The sequence below is a fragment of the Aquila chrysaetos genome, chromosome 3 (assembly GCF_900496995.4).
Source record: "Aquila chrysaetos chrysaetos chromosome 3, bAquChr1.4, whole genome shotgun sequence".
Lineage (NCBI taxonomy): Eukaryota > Metazoa > Chordata > Aves > Accipitriformes > Accipitridae > Aquila > Aquila chrysaetos.
In genome coordinates, this window is record NC_044006.1 from 76,388,406 (window position 1) to 76,403,338 (window position 14,933).

General features: G+C 51.6%; 1 protein-coding gene across 1 annotated transcript in view; it reads left to right on the forward strand.

Moving 5' to 3' along the window:
* The first annotated feature begins 218 nt into the window (after positions 1-218).
* Positions 219-14,933, forward strand: part of WNT9A (Wnt family member 9A) — a 56,561-nt gene continuing 41,846 nt past the window's right edge. Inside the window, exon 1 of the mRNA XM_030010382.2 lies at positions 219-353. Coding sequence (XP_029866242.1) covers positions 259-353 — 95 coding nt within the window. The 5' untranslated portion in view covers positions 219-258. The remainder of the gene's footprint in view (positions 354-14,933) is intronic.

Below are 14,933 nucleotides of genomic sequence, written 5' to 3' on the forward strand. Positions count from 1 at the left end.
CCCCCCCTTCCTCCTCCTCCTCCTCCTCCTCCTCCTCCTCCGCCTCCCCCCCCCTCCCTCCTCCCGGGGAGTGGGCGTGCCCCCACCGCCTCCCGCCCCGCCCCCCCGCCCTCCGCCCCGCCCCTCCCCGCCCCCGGCCCCGCCCCTCCGCCGGCCGGGCGCTCGCCGCCGGCCGCGCTATAAGAAGCGGGGCGGGCGGCGGGGGCCGCAGCGGGCGCGGCGGGGGAACGAGATGAGCAGCGCCGGCGCCGCTGCAAGATGCTGGATGGACACGTCCTGCTGGGATGGCTCTCCTCCTGCGCTCTCCTAGGGCTGCTCGCCTGCGCCCCGCGGCCCTCCGCCGCCTACTTCGGGTAGGTGCCCGGCCGCCCCCGCTCCTCCTTTTTAACTTTTGCTTTGGCTTGGGTGGGTTTTTTTTTTTTTTTTTTTGGGGGGGAGTTGCAAAAGGGCTTTTTTTTGTACGTTTGGCCGTCCCGCTCGAGGTGGGGATGCTGCTGTGCGCCTGCCGGCAGGCTCCTTGCCTTCTTGCATCCCCTCCCGCCGGCGCTGACAGCCGCCCCGGGGAGCGACAACCCCGTGCCCCCCCCCTCCCAAACCCGGCCCGCCGCTCGGAGCCGGCTCTCCCTAATCCCTTCGGCGTGCTGCCTGCCACGGCCGGGCTCTCCGCGAGCTGCAGGTTGCAGCCTGCCGGGGGGTGCCGTGCATTCCCGGGGGGCCGCGGGCAGAAACCCCGTTGAGGGCGAGGGAGCGTTTCGTTCTGCCCTGTCCCCGACGGGGTGGGCGGCGGTGGCCCGCACCGAGGGGACCCGTGGCGGGGTGACCGAGGAGCTCGGCTCCCAGGTGCGTGCTGTAACCACCACCAGCATGGGACAGCGCCGAAAAAACTCTTTTTTTTTTTTTTTCCCCTATTTAAGTGCATGCTTCAGCACCAGGTGCTGGCAAGCGGGTCCCGCCATCACCCCGGCGGCGTTGTTTTTGGGGTTTTTTTGGTTGTTTTTTTTTCTGTTTGTTTTTTTGGGGGGGGGGGGGGGGTCTGCATGCTGCCATCACCAGCCTGCGACGGTGCAAAATTTATTCCCGAAGGAGGTGAGGATTCCCACCGGGCTGGGTGCGGAGCGGTCCCGCCGCATCCCGCCCTGCTCACCTGTGCGCGGTGCGGCGGCGCGCCCGGCAGGGGGCGCCAAAAGCTCGGGCCGCGCCGCGCAGGTGGATCCCGCTGCCCCCCCCCCCCCCCCCCCCCATCCCCTTTCCTCCGGAGTTGGGGGGGGGCTGATATGGAGGAGCCAAATAAAACCCGCTCACCCCCTTTTTTTCAAGCCCCCCCCCGCAGCCGCATCGTGAATTTTCAGGCCGTAGCGATGGGTCCCTGCTGGCTTTCCATCTGCGCGCCCCCCCCCCCCGTTTTGCTTTTTTGGGGTGTTAATGTAGCTGCCTCTTGTCTTTTTTCATTATATTTTTAAAGGCTTAGTCCCAGCATGGGGTCGGTTTGTGAGGGGAGTGGGGTGCGAGTGCCTGATTAAGGGGTTTCGGTGCAAGTTTACTCCAGAGTGATGGTTCTTGCTTCCTTTGGGGATGTTCTGTTGTGACCGCTGGTAGGAGCCACTGGACCGGCCCTGGAGAATGTTTTAGCAGACTTGAGGTTTTTCCCCCTCTTTCCAGTAAAACAAATCCTGGTGTTGAGGCTTGTCCATTGCCTGTGGTCTGGCAAAGTTTTCCAAACAGTGCTACTTACATCTTCTGTTTCCAACTCGAGAACCATTTAACTTCCTGCTGCTGGGGCTGGTTTTCTGAGGAAACAGCCTGTCCTGTGTTTGCAGGTTTTTAGGAAAAGCCCTTTTCTCCCTCGGCAGCACACGGAGGGCCGTACCGAGCCCGTTAGCTCGCGTGTCTGCCGAAGACCACCGGCACTGTGCAGTTGTACTGTGCCTCAGGGACTGACAGGGCTTGTAAGGAGCTTGGCTGTAACTCTCCCGTTAATCCACGCGGTACGGGAATCTGCTGTAGTGCAGCAGGTAACTCATTCCAGTCGCTTGCTTCTGGGATTTCTCTTCTGGCCTCGTGTGGCTGGTGTAGATTTTAACTTAAGAGCGAACACGTCGAGCCAAGGGAAGTGTGCTGCTAGGTCTGTCCTGACCGCTTTGGGTTATTCTCTCTGTCTCGGTACGGCTGCTGTTTCTGATTTGAGGCTCCCTCTCTGGCAATAAGGGGGGGAGAGGAGATGCTGCCAGATGTGCACCCAGCCAGATGTGCACTCCAAGTGCTCCGGGGCTGCTGCGATGCGCGGCGAAGTTTGCTTATGCAAAGCATCCCGCTCTCTGGTTAGAGCCCCAGCGAAGGAGCAGCATCTGCTGCTAATCTCCTCTTTGTTCTTCCAAGAGGCCTAAAGCAGAGATTGCACTTGCTGAGCTGCTGGGGACACGGGGGAATAGTCACTGCTGAGGTCCAGGGTCCCCGCTAATCCCCAGCGATATGTGATCTAACAAGTGTGTGTGGAAAAGCTGAGCCCTCCTTGCTGCGGGCTTCTGTATATTGATAAGGAAAGTAAATCTTACCTGGTAAAAGCCGTATGTTCCTGCAGAGCTCTTGGTGCCCCTGCGAGTGCCCTGTGAAGGCTAGTATTAGCCCTTCTTGGTATGCCTAGAAAGGTAGCCACACGCCTAGAGGAACAGCTCCAGGTGAGGAAGGACATCTCTTTTATCTTAAAATAGACCTTTCCTAAAGACCTGGGTGCATCACCCTTTGCTCAGGAGCTGAGCTGAAATGCTGAAGTAGGCTTAGTTAACGCAAACCCCTTTCTGGGCAGGGGAAGGGACATTCTTTCCCAGTCCAAGGCATCATCAAAGCTACCATGACACCGTTTAGGTGGCCTGCTGGACCCTCCGCTCCGGGTGCGAACATCCCTGTCGGAGGAGGTGGCGGGGCGCAGAGCGTGGCAGGCGGCTGTGTTAAACAGATGTCATGCTGTAGCTGCAGCTTAGCTGCTCCGTTCCGCAGTCTGGTGGGGGATAGGGACAGCTGTGGATGATCCCTTCTCCCCCCCCCCCCCTTCCCATCCCCAATGTCTTATTTCAGGGAAAGAATTCAGTGTCTCCAAATGTGTGGCCTGGCGGGGAATTAGTGCATGGGGACAGAAATCGGGCATGGTTACACGATAACAAGATTGTGTCAGCATGTAGTTATGTCTGTGTCTGTCCCACAGGGGCAGCTAGCGAGCGGGAGAGGATGCTGGGGTGGGAAGGCCACGGCCGGAGGCCGCTGCTTCGCCGTATGTCTGGCTGTGGTGTTCTTAGAGGGATGCACAAGCAGCCCAAAATGAGAAATGCCCTCTGGAAGTAGAGCTCCGTGTATGGGAGAGAAAGCGTTGGTGCAGATGGGGCAAAGGTGGACCTGAAGTGATGCTGATGTGTAGCAGTAAGCAGAGCTGAGTCTCTATAGGCACCTGCTCAGGAGGGGTTTGCTAGCCCTAATTACCAGAAAGCAGCTGAAAGAGGCTGGCTTCAGGGATGTGGTGATGCTACAGCTCCTAAGCCTTGTTCCGATACACTTCGTGATGCTAGAGAGGAGAAAGCATGCCTCCAAAAGTGAGCAGGACCTGATGGCTTGTGGTGGGTTTAGAGTTGCCCGTCAGGATGCCTGACGATGATGACGGGTGCATTTTAGGGTAGGAATCCGTATGGGAGACTGTTACTGGCGGAGTCTATACCAGAGGGGGAAGCATTGCCTTGAGATAAGCATCAGCTGAGACTGGCTGGCTGAGATGCACTGGCTGTTCTAAAAGTGAGCCTGCTTTTATGTTCAGCCATCTCCTCTGCAGCTGGGCTGTCTGAAAACTAATTTGCACCATATTGCAACTGGCTGATGGGGTAGTTTGGAGCAGCCCCAGACTGCCGGGGTCCCTGAGAAAGCATTGCATTTCACTTTTCCTCCCTGCTCTGCTTTTCTTGTGCCTGACAAGCTTTGGGTGTGGGTACCTCCCCCTCCCTCCCTTTCCTCTCTCAACTGTGGCTAGGAGGTGGTGGAAATGCCATAGCAGCATCTGGGAATTGTGTTGGGTCTTGCACTACTGGGCTTTGGAAGTGGCAGATGACAAGATTAGCCATGCTGGGGTGACAGGCAGGCTGATTAACTTCAGTCCTGCTGTGCCCTGGTGCTAGCGGGAAGGCAAACCAGCCCCGCAGGAGCTTGCTGCTATCCTGAGCTGCCTGGTCTGTGGATCTGAGGTTGTGACCTGTCCAGGCCATAAAGCAAAACTCCTCTATTTCTTTCTGGGTGTTCTCATTTATAGTCTGACTCAGTTTTGATGTACCCCCTTTTTTTTTTCTTGCTGGAAGAAGGGTTGGTGTATGGGAGATACAGCTGAGCAGCTCTGCTCCCTTTGCAAACACTTGTCAAGACAGTCGTAATGTTACAAGTGGCTCATGCTTACATAGTGTTTATATTGACAGATTGCAATGTTCTTCATAAATGTAACTGATCTGTATGCTGCACGCAGGCAACAGGAACCCTTAAATGCTCGGGGGGGAGGGAGGGGAAGCATAGCTTGCCCTAATTTACCAACACATCACTAGCGAGAGCAGGTTCCTTGCTGCATGGTGGGGGTTTTTTTTTTGGTGTGGGAAGTGCAATATATTTTTGTTCCCATTGGCAGGTGCAGAATAGGTACCCTGCTATGCTTTAGGTGCTGCTGGGGTAGAAACCCTGCAACTGAGGGTGTGACTTTACTAAAATTACTTAGAAAAGATCCGAATGCTGGACTTGAAGGGGTATTCAGGGGTTGTGACCACCCTGATGGGGTGGGATCTTAAGGGGGCTGAGAGTTAGCGTGAGCTTCTGAACTCTCGCTACAAGCGTGTGGCATCAGCTTGAATGTCATCTCCAATAAAAGCAAGCCCACTGGTGCTGGCAGGCTTTGCTGCTTGTTTTTTCCAGCCTGCGGGATACGCTAGGTGCTAACATGGCTGTTGCATATCAAGAATTTCTGTACCTGTCACTTGATGGTAGTGTGGGGCCACACGCTCGCGTTTCCAGCTTCGGCTGAAGGCGTGTGAACTTCTCGGGAAGCTGTTGCGTAGCCAGGCCACAGCGCGTTGGCTTTCCAGACGCGCCGGTCGTCTCTGGCGTGTGTGAGATGGAGCAGCTGGTTCTCGGCGCAACCCAAAAAAACAAAACCTGGACTCGGGTGGCGAGGGAGGAATGCGGCACGCAGGCAAACACAGCTGGAGCGTAAGGAGGCAGCTCCTGGGGCTGGGAGGGAGGCTTTGCCATCCCACCCTGTGGTGTTCTGTTTTTTTCTAGATGGCGATGCTGGTTTTTAAGGTGCTGGGTTTCTGGTTTTCCTTGGAATAGGGTGTGCCTGGCTGTGTTGGTTTTTGTTTGTTTTTTTGGTTTTTTTTTTTAACCCTGCTCCTTTTGAGCAGGGTGAATTGTCACGTAGAGACTGATCCGAGTCCTGACTGGCTTCTCTCCCAAAGTTGGCCCCTCTGGGTCAATTCAAAGCAGTGTTTAACCTCCATTCCTTTGCGAAGGGGAACCCCGTGCCCAGAAGAAGCATTTGCTTTGTAGATGTTTGAAGGTGGCACTGGATTTGATGAAGTGCCATAAGGGTGGTGACAAACCCAGGAGCAGTTGGAAAAATATCTGTGCGTGCAGCTAGGGTCTACCAGACCTGCATCTTCAGCCCTGGGGACTGGGATCTGTCCCAGATCAGGCTGGGAAGTACCTGAAAGTGCCTTCAACCTGCAGTGTACTTAGAGGATGGAACAAAACTTTATTCAGACAGGGATTAGTATGTCTTAGACTTCTGTATGGGAAAGACCATGTTGCTTGAGACTTGGGAACCGCTACCTTTGTGCCTCAGTTTCCCTTACTTGGAAAGACACTGGGGCTATTTTTCTCTGAACTCAATTTAATGGTGAGCGTTGTATGCAGCCTCAGTCTCCAAAAACTGCATGTTTTTTTGCAGGGTTCACCAGTGCTACAGAGGACTCCTTAGGGGGAGAAGATGGCTGTTAGGGGAATATTGAGTGTATACTTGGCAAAGCAGGAGGCCAGTGACTTTATTTAGTGTGACTGGTGATGCAGAACTGGAGACCAGGAATCTATAGGACTCTGGTCTCCTGGTGAAAGGCCTGGTCAATGATTAACTTGCTTTCTGGAAGCTGCTAACAACAATAAAAGGGAGTCCAGCCCCACAACCCCAACACAAAAAGCCCATGAGTGTTTAATAATTAAGGGCCTTGTGCTTTATCGCAGGGTAATGAGAATCGCCTTAAGGCTTATTCAGTGGTAGGTAATTGAATTAGGTTGTGGGATTGGGGGGAAGGGGGGGAGGGTTAAGTGGAAGGTCTGGAAGACTGCAGGGAGAAGCCAATGTGATGCTTCTTAGTTTGAATCTTTCTGACCAGACTGGGTTTTGTCAATCTTTGCTGCTTTCTTCATTTTTTTCTGTCTGCTTAATGCGCTGTGCTGGCAGACTTGGTGCAATTGCCTCCTGGAGAAGATGTTCCTGTTCCAGGGATGCTCCATTCCATTCCCTTCATTTAGGGAGATGCTGACAGTGCTTTTATTCCTGGTGTTTTCCTCTGTGAAATGTTGATATTTAAAGGCTCCTTGAGATATTTTTTGGGTTTTTTTGGTGGAAGAGCTAAACCAGAAGGCACCGCTGAACTGTGCTATCCATATTCATGGAGGAGCCTGACTAGTCGGAGGAGGTACTGAGCCGGTGAGCATCACGAGTGGTTCCACTGCGTGAGGCAGTTTCTGATGCAGAGCTGACCAGAGCTGCACAGGGATGGTGGGACCTAGAAAGCTCAGCTCAGAATAGCTGAAGGCTAGACTTGCCTGCCCCGTCTCCTTCTTAAGTCCCTGTGCATCGCTGCTTTCTAAGAGGGACTTAGGTTGGAAGGGGGTTTTGAAGCTGTTTTTGGAGACTGAGGAGATGCTGCATATCCCTGGGAGGGAGACCGTCTTGAGCATAGTCTCAGGCCACCAGAGGTGTAAGGACTTCTGCTGCCAGAAGCCTGATGGAGATCCTCTGCTCCAGTTTCATCGAGCAATGCGGGACCTTCGGGACTCGGGTTCTCGAGTCACCCGAGTTCTCTAGAGTACAAATGGGCCAACTCATCCTAATGTTTACCTGAGGCATTTGAGAGGAGAAGGCTCACTGCATTAAAACTGTCTTGATCTGGTATATGTGAAGGCTCTCTGTGCCTAACCATGCCCCTCCAGCTACCTCCTGGAGAAAGTACTCTTGGGTGGGATGGCCCTTGCTTAGTTCATACTAAAAGCCTATGTTAGACTATGTTAGTCTAACAAACTTTTTTACCCCAAGCTCCCTGACTGTCCAGGTAGCAACCTGCCAGCTTCCCAGTGCTTCCCTTAGGGGGTGTGTTGAAGCAATCCAAGAAGTCTCATGTACCTGGCTTTCCAGACTGCAAACATGCTGAGCCTCTGGCTTCCCTCCATAATGAAGCAGCCTTTCTCTGTGCAGCCAAAAAAAAAAAAAAAAAAATCTCTCCAGTGGCTTGTAGCATGTTAATGCAATTGGTTTCTTAATCTGACAGCCCTAAGCAGAGGGTCTGTTGCTTGCACTCTTAAATGCTGGTGGGAGGCCACTGCTGCTCCTGCAGAATGTGGCTGCAGGGAGACTGGTGCTGCAGGTCCTGGACCAGCACACGGTCTGGCTGTGGGCAGGACAGGTAGGATATGTTTTCCTAACTTGCTGGATCCAGAGCTGGGGAGCCAGCTCAGGTCAAGTTAAGTAGGAGCTAGAAATTATTGTGATGCTGGGTGGAAAGGGTTAACCCTTTAGAAGCTGGTTTTTGATGTTTATTCTCAAGTTTTTCCTCTTCCCCTGTTTTTAACTGCTTTTTAAGGTTCCCTCAAATCGTGGCTGTAAGTGCTAATGAGCCTTATCTCTTGAGATACTGTCATAAAATACACTTATGAAGCTTATCAGCTCAGTAAGCTTTACATTTTATTGTAATGCCTGTTTGCACTGTGCTAAGTGGAACGGAGTATTTTGACTACATGGATAAACATAGCAGTTACAGGATTTGCTTTAGCTGATAGAAAAATCTATTCTGACTTTTTTCCTTAGCTGTTGCAGAGAACTCTATTTCAAATGGATCAAGCAGCTCCTGCGTGAGCTATGTGGTCTTTCAGTCTGCCTGTGATCTTAAATCATTCTTCTGTAAGGTGTGGGGAGTACTTTGTTAATTCAGTTGCTGAAGGATTTCTTTTGGGGGAAGGGGAAATGACAGGTTAAAAAAACTTGAACTCTTCCTTTGGAAAGAACACAGAGCAAAACAGCTCTTCTATACATCCACTGTAGAACATGCAAACTCAACAGTATCTGACATTAATGCTGAGTCTGTGCTGGCTTGGAAGGTAGCATGGAGCGTGCAGTTCATGTTGATGGGATGTCAGGCTGTATGGGACTTGGCATGAATTTTGTGAGTGGATTCATTTGGCCTAGCTCATTAAAATAGTGTTAATTGGATAGCCAGATGCTTATGGAGTTTGACGAAAAACTAGCTTGCTCTGACTTCTGCATTTGCTGTGCGCTGGATGGACAAGTTTCACAATTGTGGCAAAAGTTTCCTTTCTTGGAAAAACTGCTCTGAGTCTTCCAGAGACTGAAGTAGCATAATTGACCATTTACTGTGCATAGTAGGAGGTAGCTTCTTGCGCTGCGGAGCAACATGTGATTTCCCCTAGATGTGAATGAAGTACTGAGATGCCCATAGGAATATCTGAGCTTTGCTGAAAAAAAAAAAAAAAAAAAACCTGTCAAATGGCCCTGTCTGACTAAGGCAATCCTGGGAGGAATGGGCAGAAGTTTAGCCCAGAGCCTTGGTCTGCTGTTGGGAAACCTCCTGAAAATCAAACTATAGAGCAGCCTCCCAAAGCAAGTGGAGTCAAGCAACTGTTGCTTTCAAGGCCAAGTCCTTTTGGAAGAGGTCAGCTCATGAGCAAAAGAATTGGCTTCCATTGGATTACTTAGATTTTTTTTTCTCTGTCTTTAGGGTCTAGCAACAGTTTACTTTGAGGTACACAAAGGTATGTTTTGAGTCTGACCCCTGGGCGATGCCTTAATGTATAACATGCAGGTAGATGTGACAGGCTGCCAAGATTAATTACTTTGTGCAGAGCCCATGGCTTGAGACTGGTTTCTTGCTTCTGTGTCTTAAGTGCCTCTTAACTTCTTCCCAAGAGGAACTGGTCACGACTTGGTTCCAAAAGCATCAGCGCTGCCAGGTGAGCATCCTCGGAGGTGGGCTCACCCATGTCTTCAGGAATACCTGTTCTAACTTCCAGTCAGAGCAAGTTATTACCCTTTAAATTCCACCTCCACAAAGTGCCTTATTTATTTTCCCTGCTGTCATCAATCAGCTGTATGTGACAGCTTTCCCAGCTCTGCATTTGGGAGCGTACTCTCTGTTGCTGCAGCGTGCGGAGGAGTGCCCTGGCGCTAGCTGACCCCTCCAGAGGCTTGGCTGGGGGGGCTGCAGGACCACCGAGTGTTCATGTTACAGCGGAGTGCTCATCCGCTCAGCTTGGGCATGCACGGCCTGGCAGGATGCTCTTGTGACTTGCTGTGATTTTTGTAGACTTCCCCACCCGATTGCTTCAAAGAAACTGCACAGAGGCATTGCTCACCATCTGCCTGCAGTGAAATCCCAGTGTAGATCTTGCTGTGTGAACCCCTGCTGAGCTGGGTGCTTTGACTGGCTTTCACTATTATGGTGAGCTCAGACCTTTAAATATCCTCATTGTAATGTCTTCTCTGCAGGTTGATTTTTTTTTTTTTTTTTTTTTAAGATCGGTGATCTCATGGTTGGTATTGCAATGAAGCAAAGCCGGGCAGCCCTGGGTGTGCATAACTGCACTTCTGTTAGAGATTGCAGCTGAAGATTGGAGATGAAGCTGGTTCTGCATGTTGCAGAGGACCTCTTGTGGGGCTTTCCAGTTCCATCTTTTAGGATTACTGTTAGTAAACACCTTGCTCTCTGAAACTGCCAAGGTGTTCAGTCTTCTGGGTGTTGAGACAGCGCTCCGTGGCTATGCCTGAAGCTGAGCTTATGGGGGCTTCGTTTTACGCTGGTGATCAATACAATGCTTCACTTTGAAACAGTGCTAAGACCTCTGGTAGCTAACTGCTGGTAGGGTGGGTTTTTTTTTTTGATGGGGATCTGTCCTGCTTGGCCTTAACACTGAAGCTCCTCACTCTGCCTGCAGGAAGGGTCGGTGTCTCACCTGCAGGAGGTCTGCCAGATTGTTTCCCAGATGGCTTTCTTCCCCAAAATCTTGCTTTGACTTCAGTGTCTCCTGATTCCCATGGAAAACCAGTCAGTCCTGTCTCCTATGGGTGCAGAGCCTCTTCTGAGACAGTGCCTTCCAGCTCTGGGGAGCGTGGGTGAGGGTACATCGGACAAGGCGTTGCGAAATACCCAGGCAAGCAAAGAAAATGTTCTTCCACTTGAGTTTAGTATAGGAAGGCCACTGTGTATTTGGGTGTTTCTCAGCTGCTTTACATCCTTCTGCTCTCTAGCCTCAACCACAAGTATCCCAATCCACCCAGGTCTGGGGACACCTGGATATCTCCTTCAGTGGTCTCAAAGGGGACTTCTAGTGTCCCCCCCAGGTATGGGAGCATCTGTACCCTACAGACCTGGGCCACGTCAGAGCTGAGCTTCTCCAATGTATAGAACCAGCCTTGGTCTTGCTCGGGTCTCAGCAATGATGTGAATGAATGAGCTATGACATGTGCTGTGACATCAGAGCGTCCGGGAGCCAAGTTCAGCTCAGGGTGGGATATTCACCTGGGAGCCAGGGCAGCTGGTGGGACTGGGTACCTGGGAAACTGCTGAGCGCGATTGCTCTTCGGGTGAGGATCCAACGTGGGAAAAGCCTTTTGGACTGGCTACAGGGACCTCTCCCGGTGCTATCTACGACTTCAGTGGAGCTTGCCCACCTCAGGGACACGGAGTTCAGCTTACTGCTCCGCTGCAAGCCCTGCTGCGCTACAGCTCTCCAGGGCTGCCCATCTCCAACAAGAAACCCTATCCTGGAGCCCAAACCCCTCTGGGGACAGTTCACCAGAACTGATACTTTATTTAAAAGAACTGACTTGTTTTGCTTAATCTTGACGGAATTCTTTTCTAGCCCTAATCCTCTTCCAGTGTAAGGTGAGATCTTGAAATACCTGGCAAACTTAGAGCATAGCTCTCTTTCTGCATCTCTGGGCCTCTCTGTAATCAAAGGTGAGGGGGGGCAGGGATGTTTTCAGCCCCTGCCAAAGATAAATCTCCTGCTGGGAGCTAGCAGGGAGCTATTTCCCAGTCTGTGGTTAGCAAGTTGATCTGACAGGCCAGAGGTGAAACAGCCACTTCAGCTGAATTACAGGGTCTAACCAAAGATCCAACACTTCCTTTGGCTCATTAGCACGGCTGTGTTGCATCTCTGGTGACTATTTCTATCTTCTGGCTTGTCCCATGTTGACTCTGGAAATCCAGAGGCTTAGCATGAGTTTGAAGAGAGGACTGAAGCCGAAGAGCTGCTCTTGGGAGAGCGTGAACTGGACTAACCAAGGCTTTGAGCAGTCCTTGTGGTCAGCGTTACAAGCCATAATCTCCATGCTGGTTTTTACCGCTGATGAAAATGTGTTTATAGGCAGAGACATGTTTCCGCAAGGTGTGGGACAGATGCTGGGCCAAAGAGATGGTATTTGGAGGGGAGTGGGACCAGACGTAATCCTGCATTTGTCTCCCGAGCTTGCAGAGGGATCAACAGCCATGCAGAAACAAATCTCACTTGATGGAGTGGAGATGCCTTAAAACTAGCTGCAGTTTGTCTCTGGGGAGCTTGTGGTCCCAGTCTTCCCAAGTGCACGGACTGGGTTCCCAGTGGGCTGTCCCAGACACTGCCTTGTGGGAGGTACCGGGGTAAGAGAAGGGCATCCTCCCTCAGCGCTGCATCCCTTGAGGCGCTTGCTTGGGCTGCTGCAAGGCTCATGGAAAATCTGAGAGCTGGAGCTGGCACAGGGAGAGGGGAGGTGAGCTTGAAGGCTTGGTCTTTTCTGACTCATTGGAGTTTGGGACGGCACCAGGCTCGATGACCCCGTTACGCGGCGACACCGGCCGTATTTTTACCGTGTCCCCTAGCAGCTGGCTGGAGTTGGATGCTCTCCCTTGCAGACCATGCTGTAGGCAGGGGGGGGCATCTCATGGTGTGGAGGTGACTCCCAGGGGTGGCTGCTCCAGCGCTGAGGGTGGTAGGAGGCTGGGGAGCTGCTCTCAGGGATGCTGTGCTTCGCTTGCTGTTGGGCAGATGAGCAGCACGGGGGCGGTGGGGTAGCCTTGTCCAAACAGATGCTCTTGCCTGGGGCCGTATACTCTGTTACCAGAGCTCTTCGGAGCACTCCTTTCAAGCGCTTTCAGTTGAAGTGGCTCTAGAGCTGGTGGCTGATGTGTCTGGATGCGTTCAGAGGCCAGGAGTAAGTTTTACCTTGTTGCTCCATGGCGGTGAAGGGAGCAGAGAGATTGCCAGGCATCTGTACGGCTTTGGGCATGTTCGTTAACCTCAGGGTGCTTCAGCTCGTAAAACAGGGCTGTCTTCAGGGGGAGCAGGCTGTGAGCGGAGTTGGGGACTTGGTGCTCATCCCTTGGCTCTTCCCGGGACCCCCAAGGGCTGTTAGATTATAGACTGTGTCTGGAAGCATCTTCTATAGGTGCCTGATGAGGCAGAGCCCTCTGGGATTGGAGTTACTGCTCCTGTTGCAGCAGTAAAGGGGCTTCAAAGACAAACGTGTGGGGGAATCTACTGATGGCTCGGTGATCTCTGAAATGCTAGTAAGCAGGAAACCCCTCGCTTCAGCCTGCAAAACAAGCTTCATTTTAGGGGTGCAGTGTTGCACCGGCTATCCTTTTCCAGAGCCTTGCTGGGAGATGCATGACTGGATTTTCAGTGCAGCTGCTGCCCTTGCATAAAGCACCAGCCATGCATTGCTCTTGCTACTGTCAGCTGCCTGAGCGCCTCTGTTTATGTATCTAAAACTTGAAGGCTGGAGAAGGAAGAAATCTGACCAGTGCAATGGAAACCTTCAATTCCCTGCGGTCCCAGGAGGAGAAGAGTAGCTTCAGGCTGGAGCAAGGAATGAACTTCATTTGTACACTGCCTCGCCTCTCCAGGAGGATCAGCCAGGAAAAATATCAACAGTTCCATTAAAAAGTCTGCTGGTTTGCTAAAGTAGTGGAATAAACATACCTGTAGGCATAACGGCCCGAACCGCACAGGAAACATTAACTAGAACGAACACACGCAGACTTGCTCCCTCTCCCCCTGTATATCTACCAGATAAAAAACACTGCGCGTCCATGGTAATGTGTAAATCAAACAGCAGCTGGGGGGATTATTCTTAGCTGGGGAAGAACTGGCTTGGATCAGAGGGCCTCGGTGCTTTCCTAGAAAGGCAAAACCTGTGCTGAGCCTGCTCGGTGCTGCTGCCTTGTCTGGGGGGGGACCTGCAGTAGAAAGTGGGGCGGGATGGGGTTTGGGGTGGTTGTTAGCCCTCTCTTTGATTCCCGTTGCCCCTTCTTAGCTTCCCTTTCCCTGTTTCTGCGGGAACTGTGTGGGGCTGAACTGCTTTTGCTCTAACCAGTTGAGTCCAGTTGAAAATCTGTGGTGGAAACCAGTGGGCAGTGGGTGACACCCTGGGAGCTTGCAGAAGAGTGGGGTGGGTGTGATAGCACTAAATGGGGAAACCAGCCACCCCAGCCGTTAGTGTGTGGTGGAGATGGTCCCTTCAGTCCTCCACTGAGCCCACAACACGTGTCCTGACATCTCTGGGACGGGGAGAGTAGAGACCTGCAAACTTGTGTTACATATTTCAGCGAGGGGATGTGAGCTTCAAGCATGGCTTGAATGAGAGACGCTGCCAGCGCTTTTTGGACCAGCAACCTGGTCCCCGAGCTGCCCATAAAAACAGCTTTCCCCTTGGCCATACCCAGTATATGGTATGTACAGAAAATACATGTGGAAAATGCCTTCAGTTGCAACCAGATGGCACCTGTCAAGCACAAGTAGACATTTCTATTAGTGTTCTTATTTGAGTGTCTTGGACCACTCCCAGCCTCTGGATAGCAAAATAGCCCTGCTGTAGCTGTCCTCCCAAAGCAGCCCCAGAGGCAGATTGATGTGATTATTGCATGCTAGAGACAGTCCCTGTGCTCCCCGGCCTCATCTGCACAGCCACTTAGCACAACTAATCTGAACTGACTTTTAAAGTGGATTAGTTCAATTACTCTTAACTAGCCCTGGTGGAAACACTCTCCTTGGGGATTAAAGATCCTTAATTCACTTTAACGTACTTGATTTCAATGCAAATCAGGCTAAACTGAATTAAAGGCACTTTAGAGCCTTGTGCAGAGGCACTCCTTCAAAACTGATGTGGTTTAACCACCCCACTTTGCATTCCTGTGCTCAATTCATTCCAGTTAGCATTGCTGAAGTGTCCCCTTACAGATGACTAATATAGGCAGCCTCTCAGATATAAAGCTGCAAACACATTACCTAGGCTAATGTGTGAACCAGCTTCTGTGAAGAGCTCCTGCATCTGCTGATTCAGTGCTTAGAATGCTCAGCCAGAGTGTTTCAGAGGTGTTTGCTCTTCTTTTTTTTCACTCTTTCTTTTCCACGTCTTGCTTTTTTAATTCTTCAAACCAAGCTCTTTGCTTTTTCACTTAAAAATGCAGGGCAGTGAGTCACACACCAGTTTTTCTCTGCTGTCCTTAACTTGCTGGATGAAATGGAAGTACTTCACCAACAGTGCACTCATGTTCTTAGCTCAGTTATTTAACTCTCCAGTTGAAGATGAGCTGTGGTTGTGAAAGAGATTGGCCTGTTTCCCTGAAGCTTGAGTGAAAAACACTCAT